Source organism: Anolis sagrei, chromosome 3 (genome assembly GCF_037176765.1).
Source record: "Anolis sagrei isolate rAnoSag1 chromosome 3, rAnoSag1.mat, whole genome shotgun sequence".
Classification (NCBI taxonomy): domain Eukaryota; kingdom Metazoa; phylum Chordata; class Lepidosauria; order Squamata; family Dactyloidae; genus Anolis; species Anolis sagrei.
Genome location: NC_090023.1, coordinates 74,978,735 through 75,004,673, shown reverse-complemented (window position 1 = coordinate 75,004,673; position 25,939 = coordinate 74,978,735). Strand labels below are relative to the sequence as shown.

Below are 25,939 nucleotides of genomic sequence, written 5' to 3'. Positions count from 1 at the left end.
TTTAGGGGGGGGGGGGGCTGAGTCTGAGTGAAAGAGGGTCTAGCCTAGCAAACCTTTTGTATCATTACCTCAATACCCCCATACATATGGGATATATTGAGTATGGTGATCAGATCATGATATGAATAAACATAACAGTTTAAATAATGCACCATTAAGGCCTTTTCGCGAACCACCATGAAAATTTCGGGGGGGGCTGAAGCCCCCCGAGCCCCCCGAGCCCCCCCCCCCCTGGCTACATGCCTGGTCAGGAGAGAATGCTTCTGGAACATGGCCATCCAGCTTAGAAAACTCACAGCGATCCAAGTTGTCTTTCCTTCTCTCCTTTCAAAGAGAGGCAGGGCCAGCGCGGCCAACCTTGACCAATCAGGAGCGAATGTTGGGAACGCGGTTGCCATAGTGACGGCGGCCCGCCTTGAACGCCACGAGGAAGACGCCGTTTCCATGGTGACGGGGCCTGCCTTGCCTACCTGCCTGAACCATGTCGGACCTTGGCTCGGAAGAGGTCGAAGAGGAGGCCGAGAACGATTTGGGGGTCAGTGAACCTTTCCGCGTGCCTTTTGCGAATGGGAATTCTAGCCCTTTGGTTTCAAATGAAACGTGACTAACTTTACAATCCAATTTAAGTAGGAATATGAAGGTGAGCGCAATGAAGCTGGGGAAAGGCACGGACAGGGCAAGGCCCGGCTGCCCAATGGGGATACTTACGAGGGACAGTATGCCAATGGCAAACGGAATGGAAAGGTAAGCCTGGCCTCTTCGTGATCCATTGTTTATGCAGCTAAAGTATATATATATAAAGTGTATATATACAATATATTATATTATAAAATATAATGTAATGTATATACATATAATATTATAATGCAATGCAATATAATACTACTACTACTAATATGATGTTATAATTATATATTTATATTACATGTAATATTACTAATAATATTACAATATAATGGTATAGTACAATATAGTAATATTTAATACTGATATTGTACTATGCTAATCTTCTATATAAATAAAAATGCAATGTTCGTTTGTGGGATTAACAGAACTCAAAAACCATTGGATGAATTGACACCAAATTTGGACACAAGACACCTAACAATCCAATGTATGTCCTTCACTCAAAATTTTTTGATTTTGTCATTTGGGAGTTGTAGTTCTTGGGATTTATAGTTCACCTATAATCAAAGAGCATTCTGAAACCCACCAACAATGGAATTGAACCAAACTTGGCACACACTTCTCCCATGACCAAAAGAAAATACTGGAAGGGTTTGGTGGGCAGTGTCCTTTGGTTTTGGAGTTGTAGTTCACCTACATCCAGAGATCACTGTGGACTCAAGCAATGATGGATCTGGATCAAACTCTACATGAATGCTCAATATGCCCAAATGTGAACACTGGTGGAGTTTGGGAAAAATAGAATCTTGACATTTGGGAGTTGTAGTTGTTGGGATTTATAGTTCACCTACAATCACAGAACATTCTGAACCCCACCAACGATATAATTGGGCCAAACCTCCCACACAGAATCCCCATGTGGGCCACAGCAACACGTGGCAGGGGACGGCAAGTAACATAATATATTGTATGTTTATATATCTTGTAAACCGCTCTGAGTCTCCATCGGGGTAAGAAGGGCGGCATATAAATGTCGTAAATAAATAAATAAATAAAGTAGTACTGCTTTGTGCGTGGGAGATATCAATAGGCCTTTTGGAGCTCCAGAGTTTGCTGAAGTTTTAAAAAACAGGGAGGACAAACTGTCCAAGGAAATTTGTGGTGAAGAGAACTAGTCCTGTGTAGGATGAATGGGTTGGATATGGGGGCACGTGCCCTAGGAAGGCAGAATCAACTCATCATTTGGCAATCCATATCTTTCAGGGATTTTACCGATTTAAAAATGGTGCCCGCTACACAGGAGAATACATTGATAATAAAAAACATGGCCAAGGCACTTTTATTTACCCAGATGGATCAAGGTATGAAGGTAAATGGCCTTTTGTTTGTTCAGATTTGATGGCAGGGGATTTTCTGTCAATGAAAATATACTACATTTAATCATAAGCATTTTAATGTCTAGTATAACCTATGCAGTTGTGTTTGTGTGAGTGGATGGATGAATGAAAAGATGACATTAATAAAAGAACAAATGCAGTAGTGAGGAACAATGATTTAAGTAGCAGATATTGATTCAACAAGCAAAAAGATGACCAACAGTGACTCAGGCACAGGGGCCGGATGCAGTCCCTTGGGCTCTTTTCTCATGCCCTCCTCACTCACACCAGCCTGTCCTTCCTTCCTCCTTCTCTCTTTCCTTTCGCCTTTCCTCCCTCTCTCCCTTATGTCTCTCTTTCTTCCTTCTTCCTTCCCTCTCCCTCTTTCTCCTTCCTTCCTTCTTTCTATTTTGTCTTTCCTTCTCTCTTTCCTTCCCCTATCCTCTCTCCCTCCATTCCCTTTCATCCTTCTCTTCCTCCCTTCCTTCTCTTTTTCCTTCCTCCTTTCCTCCTGGGGGGTGTTTAGCTGGGAGAAGAGAAGGTCGAGAAGGAGCCATGTTTCAGGATTTAAAAGGGTGTCCCATTGAGGAGCAGGGCAAAAACCTGACTTTCTGCTGTTCTAGAGACCAGGGCACAAGGGAGCAATGGTTTCAAATGGCAGGGAAAGAGATTTGACTGAAAAGATTAGGAAGAACTTCCTGAGAGTAAGAGCTGTTGGAGAGTGGGATAGGTTGCCTGGGAGTGTGGTGGAGTCTCCTTCTCTGGAGGCTTTCCCACAGAGGCTGTCTATTGGGAGTGCTTTGATTGTGCCTTCATGCTTGGCAGGGGGTTGGACTGGATGGCCCTTGGTGGTCTCTTCCAGCTCTAGGATTCTATATCAGGAGTAGACAATATGGGGGTCTACTGGATACACTTTTTTCTCCCATCCACCATCACATCCTCATCAAGGCTAATCTTTTTGGGATTCAAATGTTTCCCATCATTCCTTCACTTTCTGCCTCTGAAAGAGAAGAGGAAAGGGAGGAAAAGGCAAGGAGGGGGCTTGGGGTGAACCCCCTCCCTCCCTCTCAGGGTCCCACCCCATTCCGACCTGTCATGCAGCCCCCAAGTTAAAAAGTTTGCCTGTGCCTGCGCTGTACTGTAAATTCATGCAGTTTGATGGCTCAGTGCTATGTAATCATGGGAGCTGAGGTTTCACAATGTCTTTTGCAGTCTTTCTCAATGGGTGCTGGTGCTACTATAACTCCCATGAGTCCACAGCATTGGAAAATGGCAGTTAAATTGTCAAATTGTCAATTGGGTGCACTCAAAGACTATAGGATATCCAGCTACTTGAAAATAAACCTCATTGAATTCAGTGCATTTTATGAGCTGACATGCACTGAAGATCTTTGCTTTTCCTCCTGATTATTTATTTATTTCATATATTTATATTCCGCCCTTCTCCCCACAAGGGGGACTCAGCGCGGCCTCACATTAGCATCAGAGGTTGCTAACAGCATAAATACCATAAAATTACAATTCACAATAAAACCAAGCCGAGCCGGGAGAATCCATGCCACAAAATCCAAATTTCCTTTTGGATTGGTCCCTTAATACATTTTAGAAAATAATTGTTTAAAGATTTTATTACAGTTCTGGCATTAACTGATAAGTTGGAGTCAGCACTAGAAATGCATATGAAAGCAGGTTTATGTATCCCTGTCTAACTAAGTGCTTTCCATACTTGGGTCCCTAACCCTTATTGGACTAAAGCTCTCAGAACTCACAATGGTTGTTGTTGTTGTTGGGTTTTTTTTTTTAAACTGAGGTCCCATAACAACAGGATACAGTACTCAAGTTTCAGAACTACTGTTCTGGTTTAATGTGGAACTATTTTTTTTCTCAAGGAAGCAGCTAAAAATCCTCTGGTGTATTAGAGAAGTAGAATGAGGAAGGAACAGAAATTTACCTCCAGGGTTGCTGTTGTATAACATCAGGTCATTATTCAGCCCACGACAATGCATCCACATGAATTTGGATATGAATTTCATTCTTATTATATATTTTTTAAAAAAAACAGGGGATCTTTCTGGTGCCATTTTATAAACATGGGCAGATAGAAATAAACTTGTTTTAACTTCTTAGTATATCTCTTACATAACTGGAGAACTCTATTTGACTTGGCAGATCACAATTCACAGATCTGCAGTGAAAGATTACTTTCAGTGTATGAAACAATTTACAGATATTCCGATGTATTTCCAAATGTGCAGCACACCACTATCAGCAGTGATGCAAGAGAAATAAAATGCCTCAGCAAGAGATGTGTGTTAATATAATATTTATTTTGTGGTGCCCTTTGGCCACCTTTTTATTCCAGGAAATATGTCCTTACGCGATCATGTACTCCATTTTATTTACTTATGTTCATTCTTACTCATCATCCAGTTTGCCTTTAATTTTTTCTATGGTGAGCAGTAAAATTTGGATTATGTTTATTGCAGGAGACTGGGTAGAGGACCAACGACATGGCAGTGGAGTTTACTATTACGTAAATGGAGACACATACACTGGAGAGTGGTTCAATCATAATAGGTTTGCTTTGTTGAAAATTTATGTTTCCATTTGGAGTCAGGGCCCACAGTTTAAGAACTCTGTCCTGTAGAATGGAACAGCGAGTTGGGTAGATGACAATTGTAACCCAGAAGCTTCTTTCACCGAGTAAATCCTGGCATACTGGTTCACACCTGAGCAGAAGAAAATGAAGCAATTAGGGAGACAAGAGAAATACAAGTAATAAAATGCACAAATTTGATCTGTGAAGCTGGTAGTACAATCCTAAACACATACTAGTAAGGAAGTCAGTGTAGTAAATATCCCAGAATATACAGAGTTCTAGCTTAATTCAAACTAGTGGTCAGTTTTTGTGTAGTGTTAATGGCTACAATGTGAGAAGATAGACATTTCTTTTGTAGCCAGCCCTCACTGCAGTACTGGATAAACCCATGTGATGTATTTTAATTATGAAGTTTGTTGTTTAAATTTTCTTAATTTCAATAGCTCCATCCTTTGAAAATATCAGAAAGATTCTTTAGGTGCTTAGACTTTTCCACCTGTTTCACATGAAAATATTCTTTGTCTCTTAGGCATGGACAAGGAACATATTTCTATGCACTAACTGGAAGTAAATATGTTGGCACTTGGGCAAATGGACAGCAGGAAGGAGCTGCTGAACTTATTCACCTTAACCATAGATTCCAGGGGAAGTTTGTAAACAAAAATGTACGTATGTTATGAACAACATCCAACTGAGAACATCTTGAAAGGTACCTTTCATTCTGTATTTTCTTCACTGAGCAGAAGCAATAATAATGTGAGGATAAGTATAAGCCTTTTCCTCAATGTCTTTAAGCACCCAAAAGTTACCCAAAAGTAATTTAGGCCTTAGTACATTGAGCATGAAGACATGAAGGGACCTCTGTGACTCCATTCAAGTAAACACTGTTACAATACTACCATGAATGGTAAGTCAGCATATTTTGATCTTTTTTGTATGAGATCTAAATTAACATCCAGCTGCTTGGGCACTTTGGGTAGGTGAAACTTACTTGCCTCCCATCTCTAGTTTTCACCCTGTGCTGTTCAGGTGAATGTCTGAACAGCACAGAAAATCCTGGAGCCAGTTTGTTGCCTGGATGATGATTACACAGACCATAGAGCACTGATGCACATTAAAGGGTTTCTTTAATGTAGTTATACCTGGGTTTTTGCTTCAAGGGCCTACTGCAGGGTGTGTCAGACCAAAAAAATGCAGAAGAAACAACAATAATGTGGTGATGGCGGCAGGGTATGGATTCTTGGCAGTTTTTTGTAGTGACTGCTAGGAGCAGAAAATTGCTCCCTGAACCTGACACAATTTCTACTTTCTGAGGTAACAGAAGCACTGTCTTCATTTGCAACATGAGTAAAGAGAGAAAGGCAATGGAAAAAGCAAAGCATTAAAATCTGTGTGAATTGAATTGTCAGGTTTTTTTTTCCAAAACAAATTACCCAGATTACATATTTTGGCAAAGCCCGGCATTGCATTACGGAAGAATTGCTTCCTGGAGAAGTGTAAGAGCATTATTCTCCTATTGCTTCTTAGGGCCTTTCCAGACAGGGCTTTATCCCAAGAGCATCCACATTTAAGAAATGCAGATGTTCCTGGGGCCCTGTCCACATTCACCCCAGAAAGTGCGTGCTCTCTGGGGTGGGTGTCCAGATGTTGTACCTCCCCCCCCCCTTCTCCTGGCACATCATTGATCCGCACCAAGAGAACTCCGGCAACCATTGGAGTTCTTTTGTTTTTTTTTTCCTTTTGCTAATTTAGCCTGGAAAACTGTGGGAATACTGTCTGAACTGCATTACTCTGCAGTCCAGATCCGGAAGTAGTGGGTTTATCCTGCGCCTTCCAAGAAGGCATGGAATAAATCCGCTATTAAATTAATTCACCACAAACCAGGGTTTTCCAGGCTATGTGCCCTCGTTTTCCTGGTTTGTGGCAAATTGATTGTGGATTGCCCAGAACATTGTCTGGACAGCCCCCTCCCTGTTTATTGCAGAAGTTTCCACAATAAAGGAGCTATCCGCCCTCACTCCATCTAAATGCCCCCCCCCCCCCCCGATTGCAGTGTGAGGTATGTGTATCCATAGAATCTATGCACTGCAGATGGGGCCTATCTGAATAATATGTTTCCCATTACTGGTTTAAAGACAAGCACATGTTTTGTTTCATAAACTTTTGAGATCTTCATCTGACACATAAAGTGTTGTTTTTATTTAGTTTCTAAAATAAAAGAAAATTGAACAATGTGATATAGGAATGCAATTCAAAAAATAAAGACTGAAATAATCAAAGTAAATAAGACTGGCCACTGGCAGGTAAGTGAATTCCTTCAAGAGCTGATTTATTCTTACACTGTTACTTAATACAGAGCAGATTTCTGTACATTTAATTTTTTACTCTTTGGTATAAAGACTGACTTGCTTTACTTGTGTCAAATGCAGGAGGTCATGGTGAGAAAATTCCAAAATGTATAATGATCTGAGAGTACATTGTTATAGGATTTGATATCATCAGAATATAACAAATATTTGTTCATTTTCTCAAATAGCCCATAGGTCCCGGGAAGTATATATTTGATCTTGGATGCGAACAACATGGTGAATACATTCATGAGGTAAATGCTATAACTTAAACAATATACATTTTTTTGAAAAAATGGCATTTGTAACCTTTTAAAAAAGGAAAAAATGATATTATATCTGTTTGGCAAATGTGAATCTCCATGCACATCTGAAGAACATTTTTTGAAAACCACTAGTCAAAAGGCATGACCTTATTAAAAGTCAACCCTTTGAACAAGTGATGTTCAAAACCATTCATGTAATGGCACACAGGTAACTCAGCTGTTAAACTGATAAACCAGGTCTTTGAACTGCCAGGGACAAAGACATGCTACTGCCTAAAATATATATGGCTAGCAGAGTTTTAAAGATTTTTTTTAGAAACTGAATTTGCAGTTGCAGTTGTCTAAAACATATACTCTCCTTGAAACCTCTTAGTTTAATTAATAGTCCATAGTCCAAAGTGTATAACTATACTCCATAATTGGAATGGAGGCAGATGTCATTTGGACTTATGTATTCCTGCATAAGTCCAAATGACATCTGCCTCCATTAAAGTCCAAAAGTATACTTATTCTACTGAAGTAAAAAAAAAACATACTGACTACAAAATGGAGTCCTGAGTCTGAACATGCTCAGTACAATCACATCTTCAGCCTCACCCACACCAAAGAGGTCAGTCAAACTGGCAAATCAGCATGTACATACAATACAGGTTAGCAAATTGAAGAACAACATTAATAATGCTACTTGTTAGCAGTACTAATTGCATTTGATTCATCTGGTTGATGTTACTCAGATAAGAAGAGGTATATGATTATCCAATACCTGGCCTTGAATCCCTACATAAAGAGGAAGTTGTACTCAGTTGTCCTTTCCCCATTTTCCCCAATATTCACATAACCCCCTAGTGGTTACATTAAATTTATACAAAGATACAGGTTATAAGCTCCTCCGGTAATAAGATAATGGAAGTGGTCATTGAACAATGCAGTGTATTTCAGTCCTGTGCATTTAACTTAGTGCTATCTTAGGCTGGATCTACACTGCTCTATATCCCAGGATCTGATCCCAGATTATTTGATTTGAACTGGATTATATGTGTCTACACTGCCAGATAATCTGGGATAAACAGATAATCTGAGATCAGATCCTGGAATATAGAGGCAGTGTAGAGCGAACCTTATTTTAATGTATTGTCAAAGGCTTTCATGGCCGGAATCACTGGGTTGTTGTAGGTTTTTTCAGGCTGTATGGCCATGTTCTAGAGGCAATCTCGCCTGACGTTTCGCCTGCATCTATGGCAAGCATCCTCAGAGGTACCTCATTACCTCTGAGGATGCTTGTCATAGATGCAGGAGAAACGTCAGGAGAGAATGCCTCTAGAACATGGCCATATAGTCTGAAAAAACCTACAACAACCCTACCTTATTTTCTTTGTGCAAAAAGACACAGAATTGTCTTAACAAGCAGTATAATGCTTTTCATGCTAAAAAACCGGTTTTCTGAACTTTATTTCCAGTAAAGTTCTGCATGCATACTCACACTGTATGCAATAATCTCATGATATGTCTATAACAAAAGAATGACCCAACCCAAGTGAAGAACTTGATGATGCCATAGGATTTAATTGAATTTTGTGCTTAACTTAGTCAGGAAAATGATTCATACTTGAGAACAAATTGTTCTTGTTAATCTTTTCAAAGCATAATCTGTGTTTCGGAATGGACAGCTGTTTGAGGGCCTGATTCTAGTCAATATTTCATTATTTCTGATGGGGTCACTATTGAAATGAATTTCTGAATGAAACATATTGAAATAAAACCAACAAACCTTTCCAGACCATCTCTTCGACATCTTTTACACAGTTTTGTTGCAAGTCAAGTTCTGTTTGTATGCACAATTCATAATATTGTCAGAATTTGAAGATTTGCTTTGTAGGAGAATGAATACAATGACATGGTGAAGTCATCCATACATGATCATAGTAGGAGAATGCTCTGGGATAATTTCTGGTGGTGTTAGCATATTGTCATATCCATTGATATTTAAAGTCATAAAATATGTATAATGTGAATAGTGTATTTTGGCTGTTCCTATTTATTTCAATAGAAAAGTACAGCAGAAGTTCCCAGTGATTTGATCCACATTAGTAGTAGTACAGGACTGTCTCACACTAAATGAATATGCAGACTAGCCCTGCATTTACTGAGCATTGTAAAGATTCATCCTCCAAGACAAGAACCTGTTTCTTGATGTTTGTGTGTTCTTGCTTTCCCATTTCTAGTATCTTTTTTAAAGTCAGCCAATTGAATTCTTATCAGGCAAATGTGTTGAATTAATGATTTGCCCCTGCCCTAGCTTTGTCTTGCAGCAGAAGTAGCAAAGTACTCATTTTTGCACAACGAGCAACAATCATCCATAGATCAGACTATAGAAAATGTTTTTCAGAAACACTGAGATTATTTTCTGAACTGCTTGTACTTGTTAGGAACTTTTGTGTCATAAGATTCAATTTTTTCCATGGATGCAGTGTCCATATTTCATATTTTAGTGTTCTTTTTTAAAAAAAAAATCACTCTGACTCCTTTTCTTCACACGCTTAGCTCACACAAACCAAAAGCAAGAGAAGTGGCAGCAAAGAACTGCCTTTTGTTCAGAACTATGATAAGCAGCCTGTCATTGAAGCCTTTATCTTCACTGAACCAAGTACAACAGAGGTGCTCTGTGGTTTTGTAATGGAGTGTTTTTGCATGGTTTGCTTGCATGTGAAATATTTTGGAAATGAATATGAGGGAAACAGTTACTTGGAAGCATAACTTAATATTATATAACACTCATTTACAAGAGAGTTTCTCTTTGGTTCAAGAATCTGAACACACTTTCAGAGTCTGGGAGCAATCATTTTAAAGTCCCACCTCTTAAGTTGATGACAAACTCATCAGATGTGTGGGCAGAGAAAATGGTCTGTGGAGAATTTCCGTTTCCTGGGAGACTCATTTATGAGAAAGTAGTCCTTCAAAAAGCTAGGCACCAAGCTGTGTAGAACTTTGCCAGTCAAAACCAGTACTAGTTAGAGTCAGTAGCCCATGTAGCTATTGTAATTTAGTAATACATATTTGCTATAACTAATGCAGTCAACATCCTGGGTGAAGCATTCTGAACCATTTTAAGTTCAGTCTGATAAAACAGCCCCATATAGTACATATTTCAAACATGGTGTAACTAGGACCCCATCTACACTGCCATATATTACAGTTTCAGAATGCAGATTAACAGCATTGAGCTGGATTTCATGGTAACGTAGACTCATACAGTCTAGTTCACTGCAGTTAATCTGCATCCTGAAACTGAATTATATAGTAGTGTAGATCCATCTTAGGTCTAGATTTTTTTTTTTAGGATTAAGAGGACCCCCTGATGGTGCAGTGGGTTAAACCGCTGAGCTGCTGAATTGCTGACTGAAAAGTTGGCGGATTGAATCCAGGAAGCAGGGCAACCTCCCACTGTTAGGCCCAGCTTTTGCCAACCTAGCAATTCAAAAACATGCAAATGTATTTCTTTAATTATTTCTTTCAGCATATCTTTCACAGATGGTTCTTCTGAGACAGATCCTTTCCTTGCTATTACTTTGTTCTCTTTTCCCTCTTTCATCTCTTTCAGCTTTGGTGTTGTCATCTCTTCTCTTCTTTCTTTTAAATTCTTTTGGATAGTTTTCAGGGGATCTTCTTCTTTTCTATCCTTTTGGGAGATCTGTGGATGATTAATATTTGCTTTATTGTTATAATGTCTGGCTGGTGGTATCTCTTTCTGCTGGTACTACTGTTGATGTACAGGGGCAGTTCTTCTAGTGGATTGTGGCACCCTCTGGTTCTCTGCCCTTGTTGAGTTATTTATTTATTTATTTATTTGTTTTCTTGTTATTTGTTTGCTTAATTTGTTTGCTTAATTTGTTTTATTTTATTTTATTTTATTTTATTTATTTTTATTTTCATTTAATTTAATTTAGTTTAATTTAATTTAATTTAATTTAATTTAATTTAATTACATTTAATTTATGGGATATTTCCCTTTATTTTCTGTTACCTTTTCTCTCCTTGTCTTCGTTCTCTCCTCTATCTCTTTGCCGCTGAGCTCCTTGTTCCTTGCCCCTTCCTCTCGTCTTGTTCCTGTCTTCGTCTGTTTATCCCCAGCGTTTGTTTATTTCCTGGTTTCCCTTCCCGATTTACTTCTCGTGTCTTCTCGCGATGTTTTGCGGCCCTTGCGGCCTCTCGCGGCTTTTTTCCTTCTTCCCACGGCTTCTCGCGCTTTCTTGGGCCTCTCGCGTTGTTTGCGCGCTGCTTGGGCTCCCCACGCTGCGCGCTCCCTGCGATGTCCCGGCCCCGCCTTTCCTCCTCTTCTCTGAGGCCTCTTACCTCTCCTTATCTTGGCTATGCAGCCTCCTCCGCGTCGCGTTCAGACAGGTTTCCAAAAGGAACAGGCTCCGTGGCGTTTCCCCAAGGTCAGGCCGGTCTCCTTATCTCCTTATCTCTCCTTTCTCTCTTCACTCTCTTCACTGCCTTGGTTAACCCTTTAGCGTCCCCTTTGAAGCGCTTCACCTTCTTTATCTGCTTTCTTTTCTCTTATTTGTTTATTTGTTTATTTTCTCCTTTAGTTTATTTTCTCCTTTAATGGCTATGGCTTGCTTGTTATTATTGTTTGTTATTATTGTCTCTCTTTCCTCTTTATCCTCTATTTCTCTGCTCTTCTTCTGTTCATATACTCCAGTATTCTTATATTCTTATATCCCTTTATCTCTTTACTACATACAGATCCTCCACCTTCCTTCTTGCCTCTTCTGATTCCACCTTTCTTAAGTTTAGCTCTACCAGCTATCCGGAGCCTCCTGTGTATATCAACTTCTCTGTGTCTTTTTTCTGACTTCTGATCTGTCCGCCTATGCCTTCTCCTGGCGTTTATCACGCTGTTGTTTAGCGATTGTTCCAGGGGGGCTTTTCTCCCACCTCCTTCCGATACCTTTTATTTACTTACTGTTCTTTTCTGTGCATCTCTGGTGCTTAAAAAGAGTGTGCCGGTCGGGAATCTGCAAGGATTACCTCCCTGTTGGCTCATCCGCGGCCCGCCGTACCTGGGTGGACGTTGCCGGGCCCTTTAGGAGTCTCCTCTTGAGGAGAAGACCCCCTTTGGGCCGTCGGCCGTACCACCAATGGTTCCGCAGTTCCCCCGCTTCGATCCACAAAGGGGAAGGGAGCTTTAGCTCTACCCAGCCGCTTTGTCTGAGCCGACGCTAGCCGGAGCTCTAAAGCGTCTGTCTTCCCGCCATGATGCACACCCGGAAGGTATAGTTAAAGAAATACAAACAGTGAAAGGAAACCAAGAAGAACATCAGAAAACAACCAAAGAACAGGCACAAAGCCTAAAAGAAATAAAAGAAGCAATGAAAGGAATGAAGACAGAGATAGCACTGCTACAAAGCGAAATCAAGAGTATGAAAATGGAGAAGGAAGAACTAAAGAAGACACAAGAAAGTTTAGAGAGAAAGATCAAGATATTACACCTGGAAAAAGAAAGACTAGAAGAAAAACAGTTACACTCAGAAATTAAGGACATGGAACATCAATTAAGACTAAGAAACATCCAAGAGGAACAAGGGGAGAATATAAGAGGTATAGTAAAAGAAATATTGGGAGAACTGATGGAAAAGACGGACCAAGAAATCGAGGAACAAGCAGACAGAATATACAGAATCAACACCAACTTTGCAAGAAGAAACAAATCGGCCAGAGACGTCTTAGTACATTTTACAAAAAAAACACAAAGAGATGAGGTCTTAAAGATTAACAGTAAAAGAACAGTCTTTTACAAAGGTAAAAAAGTGGTGATTCTGAAAGAAATACCAGGAGTCATTCTAAGCAGAAGGAAAAAATATGCCCCACTGGTGGAAGAACTAAAAAGGCAGAAGATTCGTTTTCGCTGGGAAAGGGGTGAAGGACTGATGGCAACTTTCCATGAACAGAAACATTGGATTACAAATGAAGAATCAGCAAAAGACTTCCTAGACAGGATTACAAGAGAAAGAGAAAATAAAACGATCTACAACAGAAAGGGAGAGAAAGAAAGAAAAAGAGCCCGCACTGAATCACCAGAGAAAGAAGACCTAGACAAGGAAAATTATAAAATGGATCTAGGAAAAGCAATAGATACAACAAACTTAAACAGAGTGGAAGAAGGAACAGAAAGCGAAGGAGAAGAAGACAAAGAGGAAGAGGGAGAAGAAGTAGAAGAAGGAGAAAACCAGGAAGAAAAAACAGAGGAAGAAAGAAACTAAAAGCGTAACACATCGCTAAACACCAAGGCAACCCTGGATATACTAAGGATATACTCTAATAATATTAATGGTTTTAACTGTAAAAATAAAAGAAATAAAGTATTTAACAGAATAAAAAAGAAACGGTATCATGTAATTGCTTTCCAAGAAACGCATATTGCCCAGAAACACATAGCCCATCTAGACAATAAAAACCTAGGAAAAACATACTATTCAGCAGCCCCGGAAAAAAAGAGAGGAGTAGTGACCTATATAAACAAAGACATATCTTCAAGCCAGACGTTTAAAGACGAAGAGGGAAGATTCGTAGGGGTAACAATAACGATAAGAGACAAGAGAATTCTACTGTGCAACATATACGCGCCCAATGATTCTAAAACAAAATTTGCAGAAAAATTAAAAACAAAGATTAGTGAACATGAATTTGACCATCTGATTATTATGGGAGACTTCAATGGAGTAATTGACACAGCCCAAGATAGAAGCACCACTGAACATACAAAGAAAGAAGAAAGGAAAAAAAAAAGAGGAGGAACCCTACCAAAAACAATAACAAACATGATGTCAGAGCTGAACCTGGAAGATGTCTGGAGAAGGAAAAATGAAGGAAAGAAAGATTTTACATACTATTCGGCCAGACATGAGACATGGTCTAGAATCGATATGGCCTGGATGTCAAAATCATTAGTTACAGAGGTGGAAGAGGTGAATATTCTACCAAGAATGGAATCAGACCACTGTCCTATAGAAATCAAAATAAAATTTGAAGAGAAAACCAGAAGATGGAGATTAGATGACAATTTATTGAGAAGTGAAGAAGACGTAGAAAAGAACAGGAAATTATTAAAGGAATACCTCGACATAAATGACATACAAGAAACACATTCGTTCATAGTCTGGGAGGCGAGCAAAGCGGTGATGAGAGGTAATTTCATACAACAAAAAGCAATAAAAAACAAAATTAAAAATGAAAAGGAAAAAGAAATAATGAAGAAAATCATACAGGAAGAAATGAACCTAAAGAAAAATCCAAAAAATAAAGAAATTAGAGAAAATTTGACCAGATTTCAGAAACAGAGAGAATTCCTAGAACAAGAGGAAAGGGCAAAACATCTGAAATTTTTAAGACAAGATTACTTCGAAAACTCAAACAAACCAGGGAGATGGCTATCGAACAAACTGAGGAAAAGAAGAGAAACAACATATATAACAAGGATAAAGGAAGGAGATATGACATTCACACAAGGAAAGCAGATAAAACATCAATTCGAAAACTTTTTTCAAAAATTGTACAAAGAAGAAAAAATAGATAAAAATGCAATCTACAAATACTTAGGGGAAAAAACCATACCGCATATAACAGAAAAACAAAGAGAAACGCTGAATAGCGAAATATCCGAAAAAGAAATTAAAAAGGCAATAAATGAATTGAAAAAAGATAAAGCCCCGGGCCCGGATGGGCTAACGGCCATATATTATAAAACATTTCAAGATGAACTGACCCCCTTGCTCAAGAGAGTAATGAATGAAATCAGAGACAAGAAAGAAATGCCCCAATCATGGAGACAAGCCCTGATAACCTTAATACATAAAGAAAATACAACCCCAGAAGACGTAAAGAATTATCGACCCATTTCATTATTAAACCTAGATTACAAAATATTCGGAAATATTATTGCAGAAAGATTAAAAAAAAATATTGAGCGAAAGAATTAAAGAAGAACAAGCAGGCTTTTTACCTAAAAGATCACAAGCAGACAATGTTAGAACAATTATAAACCTCATAGAACATTACGGAAACAACATCCAAAAGAAAGTAATGTTCTTAGCACTAGACGCTGAAAAAGCCTTCGACAATGTAAATTGGGATTTTATCAAAATTGTAATAAAAGAGATGGATATGGGTCACTATTTTGGTAATATAATTGAAGCAATTTACAACAATCAGGAAGCGAAACTTATAATAAACGGTCAACAAACAGAAACAATACACATCCAAAAAGGAACAAGGCAAGGTTGCCCAATATCCCCGCTGATCTTCATTCTGACATTAGAAATTTTATTGGATAGAATTAGAGAAGATAAAGAAATCAAAGGAGTACGAATTCAAGGACAGGACTACAAGATAAGAGCGTTCGCGGACGACATCATCGGAATAATAGAAGATCCAAAAAATAATCTAGAAAAATGGCTAAAGACAATAAAAGATTACGGTGAAGTCTCAGGATTTAAGATCAATTTAGAAAAGACCAAAGCAATAACAAAAAATATTACAAAGAAAGAACAGGAAAAAATTGGGAGAGATTGGAATATCCAAATCACACAAAAAATAAAATACTTAGGAATAATTCTTACGGCTAAGAACCTACAACTACTGGAAAATAACTACATAGAAAAATGGAAAAAAATAAAAAAAGATCTGGAAAATTGGGGAAACATGAAATTATCCCTACTAGGAAGAGTAGCGGCAGTGAAAATGTCAATTTTGCCAAAATTAGTGTTTTTATTTCAAAATTTGCCAATAATTAGATCCCAAAAAATAATTAACGATTGGAAAAAAGATATAATGAGATTTATATGGCAGAAGAAAACACCAAGAATAAATTATAAAAACATGACAGAGGGTAAAAACAAAGGCGGATTAGCTACCCCGAATATCAAACTGTATCACGATGCGTGCGCTCTTATCTGGATAAGAGATTGGGCGAAACTTAAGAAAGAGAAGATCCTAAATATAGAAGGGGAAGGACTGAGATCTGGCTGGCACGCATATTTAGGATATGGTAAAGCTAGTAAAGAAAAACAATTCGGCAACCATTTTGTACGTTCATCTTTAATCAAGGTATGGAATAGATATAAAGATAAATTCTACAAAAAAACCCCATTATGGCTGTCGCCACTTGAAGCCTCACAAAGTAGAATTTTAGGATGGAACGATTGGCCTAACTACAAGGACATAATAAGAAGAGAAAGAGGAGAATTTAAGATCAAAACTCAACAAGAACTAAAAAACATAAATAGTAAAATCTCATGGTACCAATACGAACAAATTAAACAACATTTCAAGAGAGATAGAGAAAAAGGATTCGAAGAAGGTCCCTGTTTCTGGGACAAAATAATGCAATCAGAAAACAAATTAATTTCCAAAATATACAAAAAACTACTAGAAGAAGAAGGAAACGCGGAAAAGGAAAAAACTTATATGAAGAAGTGGAGGGATAACATAGGAAGAGAGATTAAAAAAGAAGAATGGGAAGAAGTCTGGAATAAGAAGTTAAAATATTCAAAGGCGATGGAACTTAAAGAAAACTGGTTGAAGGTTGCTCACAGGTGGTATATAACGCCCCATAGATTAGGAAAAATTAATAAAAATACGAACACCAAATGTTGGAAATGCGGAAAACAGGAAGGGACATATTACCACCTTTGGTGGACCTGCCCAAAAGCAATAAACTATTGGAGAAAAATACAAAAAACATTACAAAAAATACTGAAGACCAATATACCGTGGAAACCAGAAATTTTTCTATTAGGAATACATAATATAAAACTGGAAAAAAACAAAGATAAAATACTATTTCTACTGCTGACTGCTGCCAGAATAGTCTATGCAAGACATTGGAAAGGGATAGACCCTCCAGAAGAAGAGGAATGGCTAACAAAAATCCTAGATATAAGAAACATGGATAAATTAACATTCATACTCTCTAAAAGAAGGGGCACTCCAACAGCTGAAACGGATTGGAAAGATGTAACAACATACCTAATAGAAGGAAAAAACATGGAAATACTCACATGAACGAAAAAGAAAGGACAAATAAGGGGAAAGCTGTAAAGAGACGAAGAGGGAAAGTAAGAAGATCGAAGGAATAGGAAGAACCTCCCAAAGATACCGGGAAGTCAACGCCAGAACAGAACACACATACCCCCTACCCCCCACGTCTTACCCCACAATTCCGTCCAAATTCCTTATTTCTTCACCCGATACACAGTAGTGATATATACAGGGTTAGTCAAAATGCATAGGCCAATCTGCCATTCAATTGAATGGCAGATTGGCCTATGCATTTTGACTAACCCTGTACTATCCATTGTAAATACTCAGAAACCACCTTGCTTTCTATTCTTTCTAAGCTTTCTTAACCCTTCCCCTACCCCTCCCACCCCCTCTCCCCTACCCCCCCTCACCAGACTTTTTATGTCTTTTTTTTTTAACTTTGTATGGAAATTTAATAAAGATTATTTTAAACATAAACAAAAACATGCAAATGTGAGTAGATCAATAGGTACCACTTCTGTGGGAAGTTAATGGTGTTCCATGCAGTCATGCTGGCCACATGACCTTGGAGGTGTCTATGGACAACGCCAGCTCTTCAGCTAAGAAATGGAGATCAGCACCACCCCTCAGATTCAGACGCGATTAGACTTAATGTCAGGGGAAACCTTTACCTTTATCTTTAAGAGGGGACCTGAACTATGGCGTGTGTTTATGCATGTAAACTTCAGTGAAACAGAGCACTTGTCACAGATAGGCTTGTGTGTTTACCTTTTCACTCCCTATTATTTTGGACATTTATCTCATCACTAGGAAAAAGTAGAAGAAGAGGAGGAAGAGGAAACTTTAATACCAGCGATCCCTAAGTGGAAAGCAACCAAGATTACTGGCCTAACACTCTGGGCACCTGAAGAACCTCCTCCTCCTCCTCCTGTTGAAGTAACACCAACTGACAAGATACCAATCATAATGGAACCATTAACTGAGGAACTATCAACAACAGGTTTGATTTTTTTTCATTGTGGTAGGAAATTATCAAATACAGATATGATACTATCTATATTCCTTTCACCAGGTCTCATACATTTAGTAGACCAAAGTTCTGCAAGGTGTTACCATAGTAATTAAACATTTTAAAAAATGATTATGCTAGATACAATGTGCAGAAGATGTAATGCACACATTCAAAGCATTCTAATGTCTGTACGGGAAAGTGCCAGGTAATTCCAGCACTTTTATTCGACTAAAAGAAAGTAAATTTCTGTAAAATGAAGAAACTAGTAGAAAGGAAATTGAAAGAAAAAGTTGAAAGGACTGTAGTGGCAGGGGATATTTAAAACCAGAAAAGATAAACAAAGACCAAGAGGTCATCAACAGGAATAATGAGAAATGTTAGAAGAAGAAGAAGAAAGGGTTCTTTTGGAAAAGAGAAATCTTGCCCAAAGAGCAAACAAAAACTTGCTCAAAGGAAATGGCAAGCAAAAAACTTAGGATGCAAAAAAGAATTGTGAAGAACATGTTAATATCAGGCGAAGAATAAACCTTTTTTTCATACATCAAGATTGTTCAATCAACCAGGGAGGTAGTTGTACAGGGTTGCAGTGAGCTGTATGGCCAAGTTCCAGAAGCATTCTCTTCTGACGCTTCACCCACATCTATGGCAAGCATCCTCAGAGGTTGTGAGATTTGCTGGAAACTAGGCAAGTGGGGTTTATATATCTGTGGAGTGTTCAGTATGGGAGAGCTGCATGAATAATTTTCATCTTTCTTCATTGCTGAAGACATAGATCAGACACACTCACCTAACTGCTATTTTCAGGAAGAAAGATGAAGTGTTAACAAAAGAAGTTGTTGTAGGCTTTATTGTGAGTTGCAAACATATAGTGAGAACCAGATGGCATCTATCCAAGAGTTTGCAGAGAATCCAAGTGTGAAATTATATAACTAAATCATGTCATGCCCAAGAGATGAGCCTCTATACCAGCAATCTGGAGAGTGGTAAATGCAAACTTGCATTTCAAAAAGGGTTCCAGGATGGCCAGTAGTCTTGGCAAGTCTTGCTAAGAAACATGAATTAATTTGTTCAACATACAGAAGGGTGAGCATTGGTGAAAATGAATCAACATGGATTCACTAAATGTACATCCTGTGTCATTTATCTTTCCAAGTTATTTGGATGATTGGTGAATGTTTTATTAGGCTTCTCAAAGACCACTGTGGGCCACTGTATAAAGACATTGTGTTGGACTAGATAGGTTGTTGACCTGATCCAGTATGACTCTTGTTATGCCCCTCCACCTCTAAATAGTAGAAGTGACAGGCAATTATTTATATACTTTCTGATCACTGAATATGTTGCTCTGATTTGATTGAAATAATTTCAGGACTAAAAGGGAGTGAGTGGCCTCACTTGTGGGCACACCACATACTTGTGAGTGGGGGCACTTCAAGACAGAACTTTAATTTGGTTGAAGTCCACACATGCCCCAGAAAGCTCATGATTTCCTTGGGGGTGGGGGTCCAGATGTCCTGCCAGACCTTCCAACAGGGCTCCTAGACACCAACAAAAAATCCCCTTGCAGCTTACTTCTGGAATGTACCAATTATGTGCGAGGAAGCGCATGGGGGGGGGGGGGATTGCTCCTGCCTCCCCCAGCCTCCTTGCGCGTAATTGGTACATTCAAGGAAACCTGCTGCAAGGCCTAATGGTGGCCCAGTAAGTTCTTAACCATTTTAGGGCTTTTCTGGAGGGGTTTAGGGAAGGTGGTGGGGGCCATCTCACATCTCTGGGCTCTAGCAGTCCAGAAGGTGCAAGATGGGTATATGGACAGGCCCTAGGGAAAACTCCCCGTGGGCCTGTCCACATAAGGCCTATAGCCCATTACTCCTGGGCCTTTCACAAAGGTGTGGGTCTAATGGGCTGTCTAATTAATTTGAGATAAAGCAGGGTTTTTCTGCTTTGTCTCAAATTAATAATCTTTTACTGGACATATTGTTTGGACACCTCTAATAAAGGTGCGAGAGGGCCTGGGATATAGGTTCTGTCTGGATGGGCCTTGAGTGGCTACGACTACATTGGGACATCCACTTGGGTAAACACATCTAGCCTTGCACTGTGTACCTATTAGTAATCAATAAATCTTGCTTCTTTTTTTTTGGTCGTGTCGGAAGCGACTTGAGAAACTGCAAGTCACTTCTGTTGTGAGAGAATTGGCCGTCTGCAAGGACGTTGCCCAGGGGACGCCTGGATGTTTTGATGTTTTATCATGCTTCTGGGAGGCTTCTCTCATGTCCCCGCATGAGGAGCTGGAACTGATAGAGGGAGCTCATCCGCCTCTCCCCGGATTCGAACCTGCGACCTGTCGCTCTTCAGTCCTGCCGGTACAGGGGTTTAACCCACTGCGCCATCGGGGGCTCCATATAAATCTTTCTAAAATATAGATATAGATATATAGACATATGTATGTGTATGAATAAATATCTGTATTTTTGTATGAATGAATGAGAAAGAAGACTGACGGTGTCCATTTTGGGGACAGGATTTTACTTTGATAAATTGTCAACTGAAGGAAACTTTATGAATGTGAGCAAGATGGTAATGTTTTTGCTTTTCATATTTCTCTCACTTTCAGCTGAAGGTGAAAGTCTTTTGGAAGCTTCTGCAGAAAGTACTGAGCCAGCTGCAGAAGCAGCAGAGGCCACTGAAGCAACAATTTCACCTAAGGATGTTGAAGAGGAGGAGGAGGCAGCCAAGGAAGAGCAGAAGGATACAGGTGAATCGAGGGAGAGAAGGCATGTGAAAAATGATTGAGCTAGTCTTGAGGGGAGGGGGATATTAAATATTTATTTATTTTGTAAAATATTGTTTATCCTGACTTTTGTGTAATTGATTCTCATGTAACCTATAACTGATTGCAATATTGAGATGATTGAGATACCTGATTGAGATATAAAACCCAAATCTACACAACCCAGGAGCCCTTACTTGTAGCTAACAGGTGGAGTGAATATGTTTCTCTTCAGTGCGGTAGTCCTAGTGCAACTGGCAATTGGAACTAAGTGGGGGGTTTTGCCAGAACAAAAAAAAAAATCTCAAAATATAAAATGGCATGCCATCTAACCTTCTACTAACAGGTAGGATTGTTTGCTTTCAAATCCTCACGCTTTGGACTGCATTTACCATAGCATGTTAACTTGTGGGAAATGCTGACAGACTTTATGCACCATGGAGGATGTGGTTTGGGGTCTTGCCATTGTTGGCTTCCTCCATGTATTTCATGATTGCTCTAAAGAGTGGAGCCAGAGCACAGTGGGAAAGTTGCAGGTCTTAGTTTTAGTTGCCTGGAAAACAACAACAACAACAACAAAGACTCTGGCATGAGCCAGTAAAGGTGGTCCCAGTGGTGATTGGCACACTGGGGGCAGTGCCTAAAGACCTTGGACAGCATTTAAAAACAATTGGCATTGACAAAATTACCATATGTCAGCTACAAAAGGCCACCCTACTCAGATCTGCACACATTATTTGTCAATACATCACATAGTCCTAAACACTTGGGAAGTGTCTGACGTATGATTGAATACAAAAGCCAGCATAATGATCTTCTTTGTTGTGTCCTAATCTTCTGTAAATAATAATAATAATAATAATAATAATAATAATAATAATAATAATGCAATTTAATACCCGGCTCAAGGCAGGGTATAACATAGTTAAAACAGAGAAGTAAAACAAAGCACTATTAAAATACATATAATGAATACACACAGGTAAAATGCAGCTTAAAATGTACAGATAAGTTAAAATTGACTGGAATCATAAGGCAATGGGAATGTTGTCATTCTTTCTGCGGTGCTTGCTTGTTATTTGCTTTCTGAGACAGAAAATCAAAATATTAAAAAAACAACAAATCAAAGTAAATACTTCTATTTGATTTTAATTAACAGTTATTGCGGAAGAAAAGGAAGAAGAAACCAAGGAAGCTGAACCTCGAGAGTAATGGAAAGAAAAGTCAACAATTACTTACAAAGTCACAAGACACAATCCTATAACCCAAGGGATATAAAAGTGCTTTGTTTTCATGGAGTAATCCCCATACTTTCCCCCTCTCTCCTTCCTATTACTGGTTCCAGTTTTTTAAAAATATTTCAAGGGACAGCCTTAGTCTCATTATTAGAGGCAAATGTTGAAACTTGGCCCTACCCTATCATCATTCACTCCTTCCCTGTCTTATCCCTTCTCCCTCTATGTTGGTCTTCTTTTAAAACTGAAATTTCTGTCAAGTTATTTTCAATAAAGGTTTTTTTTGTATATAACTACAAGTCTTATTGTATATGTATTACTGATTATCAAGTTCTCACCACATTTCCATTTGTTTTGAAGAGTATAAGAGTACCCGCTTTAAAAAAATCCATAAAAATGAATTTCATATTTAGATGATGATGATGATAATTTTATATTTATTACTCACTTCTTGGGGGTCAACATAGTCAGATACATCTATAAAATCACATATTAAAACATAGTTAACATGCAACTGTAAAAGCATATATTAAAACATAAACATATTAAAATGCCTGAGAAAAAAGTTAAAACACAATAAACAAAAATGTAATTTAAAAGTCATAGGTAAAACTGATTGGGTATGCCAGCTTGAAGAGATAGGTTTAAGTTGTGTTTTGAATTCCGACAGCTCATTTAGCAGTTCATGGCTTGAGGTCTTAAAAACTTTGTCAAATTTGGATTATTTGAAAGAAGTAGCATCAATTTCCTCTCAGCCAAAATGCATGGAGAAATAGAATTGGCAGGATACCAGTGCAATGGAAGGAAATAACCCACTTAAACCCACCTTGGCACATCTTTTAAGTGGGTTTATTCCAAATTGGTGTTCAAAACAGCAGGCTTGGTGGAGTGTCATTTTTAGATTGTATCACTAGATGTCAGTCTAATGTTGCTCTACAAGCACCCTCACATTTCATAATTATGAAAACATTTAGAAGTCCATTGAGGACCTTGCAGATGAAATACCCAGTTTAAAGCATGAGGTTTTGGGTAGAGTTCATTTTGGTGATTCCAGCCAATGTCCTCTTCCTTTTATAACTCTTCTGTATTTCAACACAGCTCCTGCATTTTTTACTTGGTTGAGGAGGTAATGAAGTAATCGCTATAGGAACAATTTTTATTGATTAGTACCCCCAGGAACTATGCACCCTGAAGCACCTTTGCCTTTGTTGCAGGAAACAGAGATGAAACTTACATCATATTCAAGAGCCATGTGTTTATCTGGGTAAAATGAAAAAAAAAATAGACTTTCTAGGTTCCTAGATTTTTTTTTTGTCAGATAATCTGATACTGGTTTTCCTTTTGACTGAAATGGATACACTTAGAAGGCTTGCGGATTCATTTCCCCCACTTTTTCTTAAGTATTCTTCAGTGTCAAAAAGGACAGTCTCTCTGTTGCAAAACTGGCGGGGAGACATAGCTCTTGGCTTCTTCAGTTTTAGCTGGTCAGTAAAAACTAGAGTTTCTCATAGTGCATTTCTCATATCAGTATATTTCTCATAATCAACACCAGCTTTCACAGTTTAACAAGAAAGCAGGAGAGTATGATTATAGTCTGAAAAAACCAACAATGAAGCTGGTATTTCAAAAAATCTGAACTGTAAAAATATGGCTACCAAACCAGCTTTGCTCCTAGACTCAATCATTCTTAAGTCAACCAAGCTGTTTGCAAGCTTTCATTATAATTCACAACTATGGACTTGATTGATTACAGTCATAATTTTCACCTTTCGTTTTTGTTGTTGTCCATAATATGAACGTAACCTATATTGTGGCTCATTTTCAATGCGCTTCAGAAATAGAGTCCCACAGAAACCATCATATAATGTAAGGGCTCTTCTGATGGCACTCCATGGGACTAGGTTTCCACAGTATGTGGAAACAGTGCCCAGAATGCATTTTCAGCACCAAACTCCAAATGACGAAACACAGGGAAAGATAGGGAAAGGATGTGGGATGGCTAGCCATCCCAGAAGATGGACCTTGATGGTAGGGAACGAAGTATGATGGTCCCTTCTGCTTTTCCCTGCTTTCTCCCTGTCCATGGGATGAGGTCCTATGTTACCTACTACTTTCTCAAAGAGGCATTTTGGCTCCTCCCACAAATTGTGTAACTGTATCATTTATTAAACTGCAAAAACTTTGTCCGTGCAGGAGGGGCATCCTGCTAGAGCAAAGTGTGCTATGGCAGGATGCCCCTCCGGCAAGGACAACGTTTTTGCAGTTTAATAAATTTTCCCCATGTGTTTATGATAGAACCAATTAGGAAATGACATTTATAACCCAGGAACAAAAATCATAGTCCAGAAGAGGTGTTTCTTTTCACAAAGAAAACAGGGGAAGAACAGTGGGTGGGAATAACCTGAATAAAAGATAGTTTGCTAGTGGGTGATGGTGTGAGGAAAATCATCTATTTAATTTCAAAACGCAGTATGTCTGAGCTGTATGGTAAACCTAAACACTTGACATGTTCAGTGGGATGAAGTCACTAGTATACATCAAGGCAGCTATGAATATTAGGCTTGGGCGGTTTCGTTCGTTAATTTTGTAATTCGTTATTAATTCGTATTTAAATTAGCTTACGATCCAATATTGAGCCATGCAGGAATAGTGTGAGGAGTAATTTATTTATTTTCAATTTATTTCGTAATTATTTCTAATTATTTTCGCATGTCTGGTGCAAGTTTTATAGTTGTTGTTTGTTTTATCACACCAACAGTCAACAACAGAGGGAGAGGGAAGCTTCAGAAGTTCCTCCTGTCCTATTTGGAGGTTTTTTTTAGCATATTGCGCAATCTCGTCCGCCATTAACGAATCGATTTGTAATTTTACGAAATTTCGTAAATTTCGAATTTTTTTAAAGGAAAATTTCGGAATTATTTAAAAAAACGAAACGCAAGGGCCCCCTAAAAACAAAACGAGTTTAGAACCAAATTTTTCCGTGGTTACCCAAGCCTAATGAATATATAACCTAGAGTTTAGGAACCATGAAGCTCTGCCAATTATAACTTACCAGGCAGTAACAAGGGTCTATTGTTATTCTTGTCATTATTATTTATATCCCATTTTCTCTCTCTAAAAAGAGACTCAAAGCAGCTAACAATAAAACCAATGCAACTGATTAATGTTGGTACCACTGCCCCTCTGATGAGAGCCTCCAGGAAACTTGCTTCGGTTGCATTGAAGATCACTCATAAAAGGGGATGGGGACTTCAGTTAGCTGCTTCTTGATCAGGAGGGGAACAGATCAACTGTCAATCATTATGGCTGCTACCCCATAAATAGAGATGGGCGGGGGTATTTATCTGAGTGATCAAAGTGGTTACCTAGATAGCCAGTGACACAGAATTCCTGTATTTGATTTCATTCATAAATCTTTTTTCCACGGGCTACCTCAGGAATTGAAATATAAAACATTATGAAAATTCTGATTTGAAGGGATTTTCCAGAGTTAGAATATGACTGTGGAAGCTAATTTAAAATCACAATTTTGCTGAAAGAAAGGACCCGGAAAGATGTGGGGCATTATTTCAAAAACTTTTAGGTTGAAATAGGTTGAGTCATGGCAAAGCACCTGTTGCCGACTGAGCACTATATTTCTATCCTTTGCAGTGAAAACAGAA

General features: G+C 38.6%; 1 protein-coding gene across 2 annotated transcripts; it reads left to right on the top strand.

Annotated features, from left to right (window-relative positions):
* Window positions 1-335: 335 nt before the first annotated feature.
* Window positions 336-22,570, top strand: RSPH1 (radial spoke head component 1). Of its 2 annotated transcripts, XM_067466720.1 has the most exons (10): window positions 336-535; window positions 631-744; window positions 1,891-1,996; window positions 4,490-4,580; window positions 5,132-5,267; window positions 7,139-7,204; window positions 9,758-9,871; window positions 18,068-18,257; window positions 20,887-21,027; window positions 22,202-22,570. In XM_067466720.1, exons 1-10 carry the CDS (start codon window positions 482-484, stop codon window positions 22,252-22,254), a joined length of 1,065 nt encoding a protein of 354 aa, XP_067322821.1. In that variant the 5' UTR covers window positions 336-481; the 3' UTR covers window positions 22,255-22,570. The 2 variants fall into 2 exon arrangements, with proteins under 2 accessions (XP_067322821.1, XP_060626261.1); XM_060770278.2 differs by lacking the exon at window positions 9,758-9,871.
* The last annotated feature ends 3,369 nt before the right edge of the window (window positions 22,571-25,939 follow it).